The sequence below is a fragment of the Lithobates pipiens genome, unplaced genomic scaffold (assembly GCF_037356315.1).
Source record: "Lithobates pipiens isolate NorthernLeopardFrog02 unplaced genomic scaffold, aLitPip1_a1.2 Scaffold_8, whole genome shotgun sequence".
Lineage (NCBI taxonomy): Eukaryota > Metazoa > Chordata > Amphibia > Anura > Ranidae > Lithobates > Lithobates pipiens.
In genome coordinates, this window is record NW_027507903.1 from 200,455,896 (window position 1) to 200,470,278 (window position 14,383).

At 41.3% G+C, this 14,383-nt stretch overlaps 1 protein-coding gene across 3 annotated transcripts in view; it reads left to right on the top strand.

Moving 5' to 3' along the window:
- SLC13A1 (solute carrier family 13 member 1) overlaps positions 1-14,383 on the top strand; it is a 168,211-nt gene that overhangs the window by 80,934 nt on the left and 72,894 nt on the right. For all 3 annotated transcript variants that reach the window (XM_077473472.1, XM_077473473.1, XM_077473474.1), the window contains exon 3: positions 12,683-12,811. In XM_077473472.1, the coding sequence (XP_077329598.1) occupies positions 12,683-12,811 (129 nt within the window). The remainder of the gene's footprint in view (positions 1-12,682; positions 12,812-14,383) is intronic.

A 14,383-nucleotide genomic window follows, 5' to 3' on the forward strand; every position in this document is an offset into this window, starting at 1 on the left:
TAACATATGCTGGTGGCAAAAATTATACAAAAAGTCATGTTCGGAGGGTAGCACCAATTCTTTTTCAAATGCAATCATTTTGGTGGTTAGAGCAGCGCTGCAACTACCCTGCAACTAAGGGTAATTCTTGCAGTTGAAGCATGCTGCTGAAGCCTTTCAAGGGTTTAAACAGACATCCCAGAGGCAACATTAGCCTTCCAAGACAACTGTCAAATGTCTCTGAAAAGCGATTCAATGTTGATCGTTTTTAGAGGTGCAGCAATGACAGCTGCAAGTGTAAACCTACCCACCATCCCACTATCCAACAGAAACACAGGGGTTCTTATTACTGGAAAAGAGTCTGTTGCTGTTTTAAGACTTTTAATCATGTCTTTTAAAGTGCTATAAAAAGGAAATTATATTAATTAGGACACTGCTTGTCTAAATGTCTCAGCTAGTGCATTACATGAGAAAATTTAATAATACATTTTTTTATAAAAGTGGGTACTCACAAAATGCAACTGACAAAAAGCCATAAACACAGTGCATGTACATGCACAGAACATAGGGTACCGCTAACACTTTTCGGGGGTGCACCGTCTTCCTCAGAGCTAGATAGCATGCACACCCTGCGCAGACATATATGTTGAAATTAATGAATTTTTAAAACACAAAGAGTATCTTAAATTTTTCACATATTTTTCCATTGTTAGAAATTTGACTAGAGTGTTCAGTATTTTTGTCAAGTATGGTTATTATTACATACCACTTTCATATTATATTGTTTATTGATGTATTTATTTAGTTTATTGAATGCTGATATTTTAGTCTCTGTGTGGAATGTAAGTAGTAAGTTTTGGAAGCTATGAGGTATATTTTAAAAAGTTGCCTATCACCACAATGTTGGGTTGTACAGTGTAACTGGCTGTAGTTCTAAAACACAGATGCCACCCTGTTTGCCACAGTCTCACCATATCAAAGTAACATTCGCCATATTTTTAATATGGGAAATTATACAATCTCCCAGCCCAAGTTGTGTAGCAGCCCAAGCAGTGTAACGGCATAATATTACAGAAACTGGCCTAAATAAGGTGTAATGTTCTAATGATTTATTTAAAGGGAAAAAAAATGTTGTCTGCATAACACTGTTTGAAGTGACCACATCAGCTCCTGCACTTTTATACCCGTAATGTCCCATACACAAGGTCGGAAATTCCGACGGAAAAGGTCCGATCGGATTATATTGTCAGAAAATCCTAATGGTGTGTGGGCTCTATCGGATTTTTTCCGTCGGAAACTCAGATAGAAAAAATTTGAGAGCAGGATCTCAAATTTTCGACAACAAAATCCGATCAGACTTTTTCCAATCGTTTGTAGAGAATTTCAATCGGACAAAGTGCCACGCATGCTCAGATCAAATTACGAGACCAAAGTTATTGGCTACTAGCCTGAACGTAATCCCGTCATAACAAACAAACGTTTCCACATTAAATTTTGTCCAACAGTGTGTATGCAACACCAGTTTCAGACAAAATCCGTCTGAAAAAATCCAACGGATTTTGTGGTCGGAATGTCCGACCGTGTGTACGGGGCATTAGAGACTAAGCAGTTTTAGTTGCTATATTGTTTTTTGTTTTGTTTTTTGGGACAAATTAGCATTTTTTTTAGGAAACATTGCCTTGAGAGAATTATTTTATTATCTATGCAGGTTTAGATCTGCAGCCTCCAAACTGCGGCCCAGGGACCAGATACGGCCCTTTGTTTGCCTTTATCTGGCCTTTAGGGACACTATTCCTCCCACTGGCACCAGTGGTGGGACACTATTCCTCCCACTGACATCAATGATGGGACATCATTCCTCCTACTGACACCAATGATGTGGCACTATTCTTCCCACTGACACCAACGATGGGACACTATTCCTCCCACTGACACCAATGATGGGACACTATTCCTCCCACTGACACCAACAATGGGACGCTATTCCTCCCACTGACATCAATGATGGGACACCATTACTCCTACTGACACCAATGATGTGGCACTATTCCTTCCACTGACACCAATGATGGGACACTATTCCTCCCACTGACACCAACGATGGGACACTATTCCTCCCACTGACATCAATGATGGGACACTGTTCCTCCCACTGACACCAATGATGGGGCACCTTTCCTCCTACTGACACCAATGATGTTGCACTATTAATCCCACTGACACCAATGATGGGAGAATATTCATCCCACTGACACCAATGATTGGACACTATTCCTCCCACTGACACCAATGATGGGACACTATTCCTCCCACTGACACCAACAATGAGACACTATTCCTCCTACTGACACCAATGATGGGGATTGTTACCAATACCAGAAAACTTTCTACTCTCACTGACCACAGTCTGGCCCCTCTGGAGTCTGGAGGATATTAAACTGGCCCTTTGTTTAGAATGTTTGGAGATCCTTGTTAAATGAAAAGATGTAATAAAACAAAGCTGCACTTCTTTCTATTTCTATTTTGACAAGTATTACTATTAAAACAGATAGTGTTAATGTAGACAAAAATAGTATGTTATTCTATAATTGGTCTCATTTACAATTACCCATTGACTACTTACCGACCACCTGCCGCAGATGTACTGCAGCAAGGTGGCTCAGCTGCGCAAATCGCTGTACCGGTACAGTGATTCGTGCACTAGCGCTTGTAGGTGCGTGCCCTGATTGAGCAGTGGGGGAGCCAATCAGCGGCTCCGGTGGATTTGATGTCCGCCGGCCGCCCATGAATGTTCCCCGTAGAGACAGAAGGAGGACCTGCCGAAGTAAACAAGGCAGATCTCCATTCTATCAGGGGATGAAACTGAGATCTGCCTACCTGTTAAGCAAGAAGATTGATCTGTGTGTTTCCCTAGTCACACAGTCCCCCATACAGTTAGTAATCACAAACAGGGATTACTATAGCTGCTCCATGTGCATTTATTTCCATGTGCATATGTTTCCATAATTATACACACAAATAAGGTTTTTAGACCATCGCAACTTATAGAAAAAAGTATTTGTATTAATCAGTTCACATTCACACAGGTGTTAGCATTGGTAATCACAGCTGTACTCTCCTGGTGTAGCTTGGAATGTGCGATCAGTTAACAAATGAATATGTGAAGAATTACCATATTCATTATGAATAATTTCCAGGTCAACACATTTTCTAAAATTGTAAATTAGCAATATTTTGTAAACTGTACAAACATGGCATTTGTCCCAGAGTGCCTTCTCTTTAAAAAAAAGTGTTATTTCAATACTATATTGGGTAAAATGTATTGATTAAAATGGTACTAAACTTTCTCAAAAGAAAGCTTAGTTCTGAAGAGCTCTGTAATGAAAGAAGGTTTGCCTTATTTTTTGCTGCAAAAATTGTTTACTCCTTACTACCTTTATTTAACCTTGCATTGCAACGCTGACTTTGCCACGCCACACCGATTCCCAAAAGTAGTTCCTATACTACTTTTGGTGACTTCGGGGACAATTTAAAAACACCTGTGCAGCAAATGGCACAGATGTCTGTCAAATTGCCACTGAAGTTGGACTGCATTGCTGGGTTGAAATTGTGCGAGTTCAACTGAACTCGCGTGATTTCTAACCCGCAGTGAGTGTGATCCTAGGCTAAAACTTAGAAGCTGATTGGTTACTCTGCACAACTGCACCAGATTCTGTGTGCACCGGTTTTAGTAAATCTCCCCTTGAGTGTTTTGATTTGTCAGGGCTGCTTGTAGTCAAATTCAGAAGTGCGCAGGAAAGAGTGATAAAAACTGAAGATTGTAACCTTAGGAAATAAAATGTATGTGGATATACCTTGTCCATATGTTTTGAACAAAAGCAGAACAGATTGGAAAAAAAAAAAAAATGTTCTGACTTTACAAAAAGTTGCGCAACAATATGTTTGGTTCACCTGTTTGAGTTTAGGTACTATTTAAGATAAGATAATTACTTTATTGTCATTGCAACAAAGCACAATAAAATTTCTTCATATAAAACACTCACATTATAAAAAGTAAAACACAAACAGCAATTGCCAAGCACACCTTATTAGTCCCCATACCGCTGTTGTCACAGCAGATAGCTAGTCATCACTACCGTCTATATATTTATGTTAAAGAACCTCATCCATTGACCTAATGGCTCTTGGGAAAAAAACCTTCCCTGAAACGGTTTGTCCTCACCCTAATATTGCTAGGTGCCAGATGGCAGCAGTTCAAAAAGATGATGTGCAGTGTGGGACAAATCGCACATTATCCTTTCTGCCCTGCCAACACAGCGGGACTGACAAATTTGGTCAATAGAGACAAACTTACAGCCCACAACTCTTTGTGCAATGTTTATGGCAAGCGGCCTTTTGTACTAACATACAGTTAGCCCTTGTACACACGGTCGGCCAATCCAATGGACAATGTCCGATAGGACCGTGTTGTCGGATAATCTGACAGTGTGTGGGCTCCATCGGACTGTTTCCGTCGGAGTATCTGACGGACCAAGTTTTCCAGATGGGCTATAAAATTTTCCGACAACATGATCCGATCGGACTTTGTCCGATCATGTGTAGAGAATTCCAATCGGACAAAATGCCACGCATGCTCAAATCAAATTCCTAGACCAAATCTATTGGCTACTAGCCTGAACGTAGTCCCGTCCTAATGAAATAACGTCATCACATTAAGTACGCCTTAAGTACACCTTTATCCGACTGTGTGTATGCAACAGTTTCGGACAAAATCCGTCGGACAAAATCCGTCGGACAAAATCCAACGGATTTGGTTGTCGGAATGTCCAACCGTGTGTACAAGGGCTAAGAGTACCAGGCCAAATTACAATACGTCAGCACACTTTCAATAGATGACCGGTAAAAGGACTCTAGTATATTTTTACCTAAACCATGTTTCCTAAGGAGTCACAGAAAATATAACCATCGCTGACACTTTTTAATAACTGCTCTCACATTCGCTGACCAAGTTAAATTCTCTGTGATCTGAACACCTAAAAACTTAAAAGCAGGGACTCGCTCCACTAATTCCCCTTTAATATAGAGTGGTGACAAGTCAGATTTTTTCCTCCTAAAATCTAATATCACTTCCTTTGTTTTCCCTGTGTTTAGAAACAGGTTGTTGTCCTCACACCATTCTACAATTCTTTCAACCTCTTTCCTGTAATACTCTTCGTCCCCACTCTGAATTCGACCAACTATAGTAATGTCATCTGCAAATTTGATGACACTATTTGTTGGAAAGTAGGGAGCACAGTCATGAGTCTATAACGAGTAGAGAAGAGGACTCAGTACATAACCCTGTGGCACTCCTGTCCTGGTAATGCACTCAGAGGAGACATATTTACCTAGTCAGACCACTTGTGGGCTTTTCACCAGAAAGTCCCTTGTCCACAACCAAAGGGACCCTGGTAACTTCAACTTCAGCATTTTAGCAACTAGTAAATCCAAAATAACGGTATTAAATGCCAAACTGTGATCAATAAACAGCATTCTTACATAGTTTTCAGGGGACTCACGATGACTTACAGCCCCATGCAATGCAAGGGCAATGGCATCCTCTATGCATCTGTTTGCCCTGTAAGCAAACTGATGAGGATCGAGGTTGTCTGGTAAGGCTATTTTAATACGCCCTAGCACCACTCTCTCAAAGCATTTGATATCTACCGAGGTTAACGCAGTCTTTTAAAACTATCTACATTCATAGTTTTGGGGATTGGAGTAATAATAGTTGATTTTAAGCAGGTTGGAAATACAGCTAATGATAATGATTGATTTAGTATCTTAGTAAAGACATCTGCTAGTTGATCTGCATATGTTTTAATGACCCTCCCTGGGATACCATTAGGCCCTCTGCTTTCCTATTATTTACAGACTTGAATGCCTGTCGCACCTCATGTTCTTGCACAAGAGACGCAATGTCATCCAAAATCGACTCTGAATAATATGTTTCCTGAGAATCTATGACCTCAAAATGTGCAAAGAAACTGTTTATATAAGAGATGAACCATAAAGGAAAGCATCAAACTTTCCAATATCATTGCTGCCAACATCCCAAAACGTGTAAATAGAAAGATCCCCTGACAAGGAGATCACAGTAATGCCACGTACACACGTAGCCGACTAATCAACGGACTTAGTCTGGCGGACTTCCTACCAGACTGTCCGTCGGACTTTCCGAACGAGCTACTTGCCCACACACGGCACTTTTTCAGCGGACTAATACGGCGTACTAAGTCCACCGTACTATCCGCCGTACTTTTGAAATGAACGGACTCGCCCACACACGCGGAGGAAAGTCCGCTCATTTCGAGCGCGTCTCCAGGTAGACGGGGCCCGCGAAGGAGACATCGCTGGCCCCGCCACCTGGTATGGACTTAAAGGGGAACCCCAACGCCGAAAAAAAACGGCGTGGGGGTCCCCCCAGGTCCACATCAGACCCTTGTCCGAGCACACTACCCGGCCGGCCAGGAAAGGTGGGGACGAGCGAGCGCCCCCCCTCCTGAGCCATACCAGGCCATGTGCCCTCAACATGGGGGGTGCCTTGGGGAAGGGGGCCGCGTGGCCCCCCCACCCCAAAGCACATTGTCCCCATGTTGATGAGGACAAAGGCCTCTCCCCGACAACCCTGGCCGTTGGTTGTCGGGTTCTGCGGGCGAGGGGCTTATCGGAATCCGGGAGCCCCCTTTAATAAGGGGGCCCCGGATACTGGCCCCCCACCCTATGTGAATAAGTATGGGGTACAATGTACCCCTACCCATTCACCTGTAAAATAAAGTACAAAAAACACAACACACAAGATAAAATATTTTATTGCACAGCTCTGGGGGTCTTCCGTCTTCGGGGGTTTTCTCGCCGGACTCCTCCGCTATCTTCTTGTAGCTCTTTTACTAGCGGAGGAGCCCGGCTTTCTTCCTCGCCGCCGCCCTCTTCTTCCGACTTCGGGGGTCTTGTCCCCCTCTTCGGTTCTTCTGTCGGGCCACCGCACCTTCTTATAGCTCTTTTACAGGCGGTGGCCCGGTCTTCTGTCGCCGCTGTCACCGCCGCCGCCGCCGCCGCCTTCTGTTCTTCTCTTCTTCTTCTTCTTCAGATGTTGCCTCCTCGAGTTCTCCGCTCACAATAACGGGGACCGGGCACGCGGCGACTTACATAGGGACATCGCCGGATGATGTCCCCGCCCATTATGGTGTCACAGACCCAGAGGATGCTGGGACTGCGACATCATAATAGGCGGGGACATCATCCAGTGATGTCCCTATATAAGTCACCGCGTGCCCGTTCCCCGTCATTGTGAGCGGAGAACTCGACGAGGCAACATACCCCCTTCCCCAAGGCACCCCCCCATGTTGAGGGCACGCAGCCTTGTACGGCTCAGGGGGGGCGCTCGCTCGTCCCCCCTTTCCTGGCCGGCCGGGTAGCGTGCTCGGACAAGGGTCTGATGTGGACCTGGGGGGACCTCCACGCCGATTTTTTTCGGCGTTGGGGGTTCCCCTTTAAGTCCATACCAGGTGGCGGGGCTAGCGACGTCTCCTTCGCGGACCCCGCCTACCTGGAGACCCGCTCGAAATGAGCGGACTTTTCTCCGGGCGGGAAAAGTCTGCTCATTTCAAAAGTACAGCGGACTGGCACACACACGGCCGGATTGTCCGCCGAAATGCGAGTCCGGCGGGAAGATTGGAGTGCAAAACTACTTTCTAAGTCCGCCGTGCTTTCGGGTCAAAAAAGTATGCCAGAGGCTACACACGGGGGGATTGTCCGGCGGACTTCAGTTTGCCGAACTTTTCCACCCGATTGTTTGATCGTGTGTACGCGGCATAAGGCAGACCAAAATATGAGTAAAAAATATATTACAAATTTATTCACAAAAATAATACACAAAATCGTTTTACAGGACAGTATAAAAATCCATACATATATCAATGCGTGGAATCATACATGTAAATATATAGTCTGCACAACATCAAAGGTTTCATATATGATTTTATAATGTGAACTCCAAAACGCCAGACACGTTTCAGGAAAACATTCCCTTCTTCAGAGGCATATCTAAGGAGAACAAATAGCTGTAATCCTTTATTTGTAAATGAGCAAAACTACTGAGAATATATCTCATATCAAGAGTAAATAGTTGTGTGTGAATATATATATAAATGCATATCAAAAATGTTATCTGCCAGAATTATTGATAGATCACCCCACGGAGATGCACAGCCAGAAAGTGCTAGGGCCCCATAGGTGGCCCGCATCAAACCAGCACATAGGTCTTATATTGTGCTGCTGGGGGAACAGACTATCTCCATGTGTGGTGTCTAGGCAGTTGAACAGCTGTGGCACCTTCACAATATTATGAGCTATGTCAATAGGAATATCTTGTCCATTAAACAAACCAGCTTTTTAATGTAAATAAATTCAATATCTCAATATGTAACGAAAGGTTTTCTTTAATAATAACCTAAAAGATTGCTATGAAAAGACATGCTTACTAAAATAAAATACATTTATTTTAAGCTGCTCGATTCTGCTCTTTTGATTTCAGCAAAGCTAGGCATGTCAAACTACGTAATTACACCCTGTCAATAAGCATGATGTCAGCAAGTTTTTCTGCAGATTTCAGAAGAATGCCAGCAAAGGTCAAAAAGCAACTCTTGGGAGCAAGAGTACTACAGGGAAAGAATAGGTGCACACATTTCCTTTGGCTGGGAAATTGTCAGAAAACATTTTAAATGTAATGGAAGGAAAGGTTCTTCTATGCAAGCTATGAATATTACAATGTTTGCACATATTAAATAAATAGTAAATGAGTTTTAAAACTCTCACTAATTTATATAGATGCTGTGGAACAATTCATTCTCAAGTTCACATCTGAAGTACTGCAGTAATTCTTTTCCTTCCCAGACCTCCTGTTCTGGGTTTATATTACAGATACTGACAGAATGACTTTAATAATTTCTGCTCTTCTCAAGCTCTCTCGTCTCCTCTTCCCATGCTTGTGTCCAGGATTTCTCCAGAGCCTCTCCCATCCTCTGGAACTCACTACCTCCACCTGTCCGGCTATCCCTTACTCTTGCTACCTTCAGGCGATCCCTGAAAACTCATCTCTTCAAGAAAGCCTATCATGTCTCCAACTAATCTTCTACCACTTCCATCAGCTCATTCCCCACAGTTGCCCTTTTGTACCACCTGCCCCTTCTGAGCAGGGCTCTCTTAATCCTCCTGTATTTTATTGTATTATAACTGTATTGTCTCCTTTTTATATTGTAAAGTGCTGCGTATACTGTCAGCACTATATAAATCATGTATAATAATAATATAATAATAATAATAATAATAATTTCAGTGCTATTGTTGTGAACTTCAAGGATAAATTGTTCCACATTAGCTGTAAATGCATAGGTCAGTAAGGGCTTAATTTAAAGCTCACTTACTGCTCGTGAAGAATGTGTAAATATTTTAATATATATAGCCTAACGATATGTTCAGTTTCAATTTTGGTTTTGCTTTTGAACACAAATATGGATTACATGATACATTTATTGTATTACTTTACGGGGTATATTTATAAAGTTGTGAAAGTTGATCCAGAGAATATCCGATTGTCTCTTGAGGGATCAGGAAGGAATTTTTTACCCCACTGGAGAAAATTGGTTTATGCTTTGCTGGGTTTTTTTCCTTCCTCTGGATCAACTGCAGGTATGAGATTGTGTGTATATAGGATTGTAAAAAACAGGGGGGTGTTCGGCTCATCCCTAGAGTAGAACATTTTCACTTTGCCTAGTGAATTAAATGAAGCTGCATTCACTTTAATCACTTTATCATATTAAGCAAAAACTATCTATCTATCTATCTATCTATCTATCTATCTATCTATCTATCTATCTATCTATCTATCTATCTATCTATCTATCTATCTATCTATCTATCTATTTATCTATCTATCTATTTAATATATATATTGTGTACTGTATATATACTGTATATGTATACATACTGTAGCTCCCAACTGTCTTTGGGACTGTCCCTGATTTGGAAAATTGTCCCTCTTGCCCTTTTTCCTCCTCATTTGTCCCTCATTTTGGTCTGATCTATATAGTTGTATACAAAATGCACTATTTATCTTTCAAAACGTGTTTTACGGTGCTAAACCATTCACCTTATTTTTAAATTGCTACATTTGTAAAATTCCAAAGCTAGTATAAAGGAATAGTAGTGGTAAAAAAGCACTTGTGGGTTTAACTAATAATTTGAATTCTCCTTTAATCCTTTAATTCTCCTTTAATCCTCCTACGCCCACATACTTTTGCTAATCGGTGTCCCTCGTTCCCATCTCAAAAAGTTGGGAGGAATGTGTATATATACACTGTATATGTATACATATAGGCGTTGATTTACTACAACTGGAGAGTGCAAAATCTGGTGCAGCTGTGTGGGGTAGCCAATTAAAGTCTAACTTCAGCTTGTTCAAGTAAGCTTGGCAATAAAACCTGGAAGCTAATTGGTTTCTATGCAAAGCTACACCAGATTTTGCATGCTCCAGTAAGTCAACCCACAGAGTATATGTATATATATATATGTGTATATATATATATATATATATATATATATATATATATATATATATATATATATATATATATATACAGGTATATATAAAACCTGGCCTAATATTTACTGGGGATGCCCAAGCAATGATAGAGAAAACAGAGGAAGCCATTGGTTCCCACTGCTGTCGATCAAATTAAATGACGTGGGCGCCGGGGGGCAGGGCAGAGTCTGGCTTTCTGTGTCTATGGATGCAAAAGCTGGACTCGGGAGCCCGCCCGCATGGTAATCCCCAGGGAGAGCGCGTCTCCTAGGTGGTTTCCGGGGGACCCCAGAAAAGGAAGATCATGGCCACTCTGTGCAAAACAAACTACACAGTGGAGGTAAGTATGACTTGTTTTTTATTTAAAAACAAAACACAGGTTTAGTAACCCTTTAACCCTTTAATTGTATTCATAAACATATTCATTTTCTTCAAATTGTTTTGTTTTTTTCCTTATATAGATGGCTTTATTGAGATCCACAGGAGTTAATATTGCCACTTTTTCTTCAAGCCAAACCTGAACACTTTAGCAGCTTACAGTACATTTTTTTTGTTGAGGTATACACTATAGGATTTAACAGACCTGGGACACCTTTGGGCACTCCAAAGAGAATAATAATGCCTGTGCACATAGTGCCACCTCACCCTCCTCTCAAGGCCTTTTCCGAGCCATATTCCTGTCTGAACAATGTGTCTGGGTTTCAGGTGGACTGAAACCCAGACACATGATTCATAACCCAGACTGTCCAGGTGAATCCCGGACAGGTGGCAACCCTAACATGAGCTCCTTCATACTTTCTCTAAAGGCTATTATAAGAGTATCTTATATACAATTAGCTACAACTGCTGTACACTCTACCTTTCCTGTAAACTTTATGTAGAAACTATATATTCATTCCATATAACTGTCTTCTGACTTAACTAGTATTTATTTTTCATTACTATCTTGCTGGTATGATCAGAAACATGATGCATATTCTATTTCCCTTCTACTCTTCCAAATTGCTCTGCTACTTTTATCTCTTCATTTTACCTTATAAACTAAATTTCACAGTCACCAAAAAACACCCAAATAACCAATTTGTTTCACTGCTGGTTTGGGACTTGGTTGGTTACTGTCAGTGGTAATATTTGTGCCAACAATGTGTCAAAAATGGCAGTACCTTAGTATAAACACAAAATAAAGATATACGTGATTTATGCAAGTAGGAAGATAATTTATGCAAATGGCCAGTCAGGTGTTTCTATCACACTTTAATAAACTAGTTGTTTGCATTGCATTCACTGGCTGTTTCTCATTGTACTGTGATGGGAAGTGGAGAACAGCATCTCCACTCCTCATCACAGTTGCATAAACCTCTGCACAGTAGAGATAAGCCATGATAGTCACTATTGTGGCTTATCCCGTTTTTATGAAAAGACTCCAGAGTTGCTACTGTGGAGTTAGAATACTATACCTGCGTCTGGGTTTTTTTCCACCAGAGCCTAATCATTCAGGTGTTTTAAAGGAGAAGTATTGTCAAAGCTTTTTTGGCTATACTTCTTCTGTGGGTCACAGGAGTGCAGTTCATTCTTCACTCCTGTGACTCATTTTCAGGCGACATCGTGTTAGAGCCAGCTGTTGGGTGATGTCACACAGCGGGCCCAGGCTCTGATAAGGTCCCCATGATATGGCCAGGATCCACCCAGAAGCTTGAGACAGGAGCTGGCTCAGCCTCTCAGCATGCTGCTGAGAGGCTGAGCCAGCCGCTCCGGCCCCCTCCACAGCCCAGCTCTCCAGTAAGTGCTGGAGGGGCAGAGCAGAGAAACGGTGAGTGACAATCAGCAGCTTTCTGCAGGCTGAAGACTGAGAGCTGAGTGATCAGCTGTGTTTGATCGCTAAGTTCTCTGTCTTAGAGGAGACAGAGAACAGATGTAGATTGGATCAGTGCTGCAACCAACTAGGTGAGTATGATTTCTTTGTTTTTCTGATTTCCATACGTCTCTTTTAATTTGTGTCTGAATCCCTTTATAAGAAAAGAGAAAAAAACACCTTCACGGAGGATTCCATGTAACCCTGATCTTGTGCTTCTCTTGTTACAGGAGGCAGAATGTGCATATGTACTGTTCGTAGTGGCTATCTTCTGGCTGTCGGAAGCTTTGCCTCTGTCTGTGACAGCTTTTATCCCAGCCCTAATGTTTCCATTGTTTGGGATTCTACCATCTAAATCTGTAAGTGCAGTGCTCCTCCTTTTTATAGTGGTATTAAACAGTTAACATTAACAGTATTAAAGCAAACATTTGTTATATTGCAGCTTCTTAGATGTGATGGTTGCATTCATTTTCTTTTTTTAGGGCTTTCTTTCTTATATTTTCATCTTGTGATCAAGCCAGTAAGTCTGTTGTTTTTTTTAAAAAGACAAACCATTTAACACTAATAGATATGCTAAAAAAATCTTCAGCTTTTTAATTTTATTTATGTAGAACCTTTATCCCTAAAGGAAAAAAAAAATGTTTGTTGCGACAGCTTATAAGGTATGAGCTGGAATTTGGTTTCAATTTGTTAGTATATCTAAATCTGCTAGTACCTCTAACACTCCACTTCCCCCAGACTGACAATGCTGCTATCCAAAGGGAGGGTTCTCCTTCATCCAGAGTGTAAGCACTCTAGTACAGGAGGTGTGTTACTGGCCAGATCACCAAGTGTTAACAGAGGAAATGGCCTAAAAAAAACTGATGCAGCCACCACATCTAATGGTTTTTAACCACATCAATAGAGGGCATTTTCACTTTCTTCCTGCCCAGGCTAATTTTCAGTTTTCAGCGCTGTAACATTTTGAATAACAATTGTGCGATCATGCAAAATTGTACCCAAATGAATAGAGCTTTCTTTTGGTGGTATTTGATCACCTCTGAGTTTTTTATTTTTTGCACTATAACCAAAAAAAGAGTGACAAGTTTAAGAAAAACAGAATGGGGTTGATTTACTAAAGGCAAATCCACTCTGCACTACAAGTGCACTGGAAGTGCACTTGGAAGTGCAGTCGCTGTAGATCTAAAGGGAAGATCTGCTGATTTTATCATCCAGTCACATGAAAGCTAAAATGCTGTTTTTTATTTTCCTTGCATGTCCCCCTTGGATCTACAGCGATTGCACGTTCAGTGCACTTTCAAGTGCACTTGTAGTGCAAAGTGGATTTCCCTTTCGTAAATATCCCCCAATGTTTTTTACTTTTGGCTATAATAAATATCCCAAATTTAAAAATAAATAAATAAATGTTTTCCTCAGTTTAGACCAATAGGTATTCTTCTACATATATTTGGTTAAAAAAAAAATCACAATAAGTGTATATTGATTGATTTGCGCAAAAGTTATAGCACCTACAAAATAGGGGATATATTTATGGCATTTTTATTATTATTTTTTTTTTACTAGTAATGGCGGTGATCTGCGATTTTTATCACGACTGTGACATTGCGGCAGACAAATCGGACACTTTTCACACTATTTTGGGACCATTGACATTTATACAGTGATCAGTGCTATAAATAAGCACTTATTACTGTAGAAATGTCACTGGCAGGGAAGGAGTTAATACTAGAGAGCTGGGGACACTTGGGAAACAAGTGTCAAATGGGGGAAGGTGTGTTTAACCACCCAATAGTACTATAGCGCTGGGGACACTTTGGAGCTAGGGGGCAATCAAGGGGTTAAACGTGTTACCTAGGGAGTGATTCTAACTGTGGGTGGTGGAACTGACTAGGGGAGGAGACTGATCGGTGTTCCTATGTACTAGGAACACA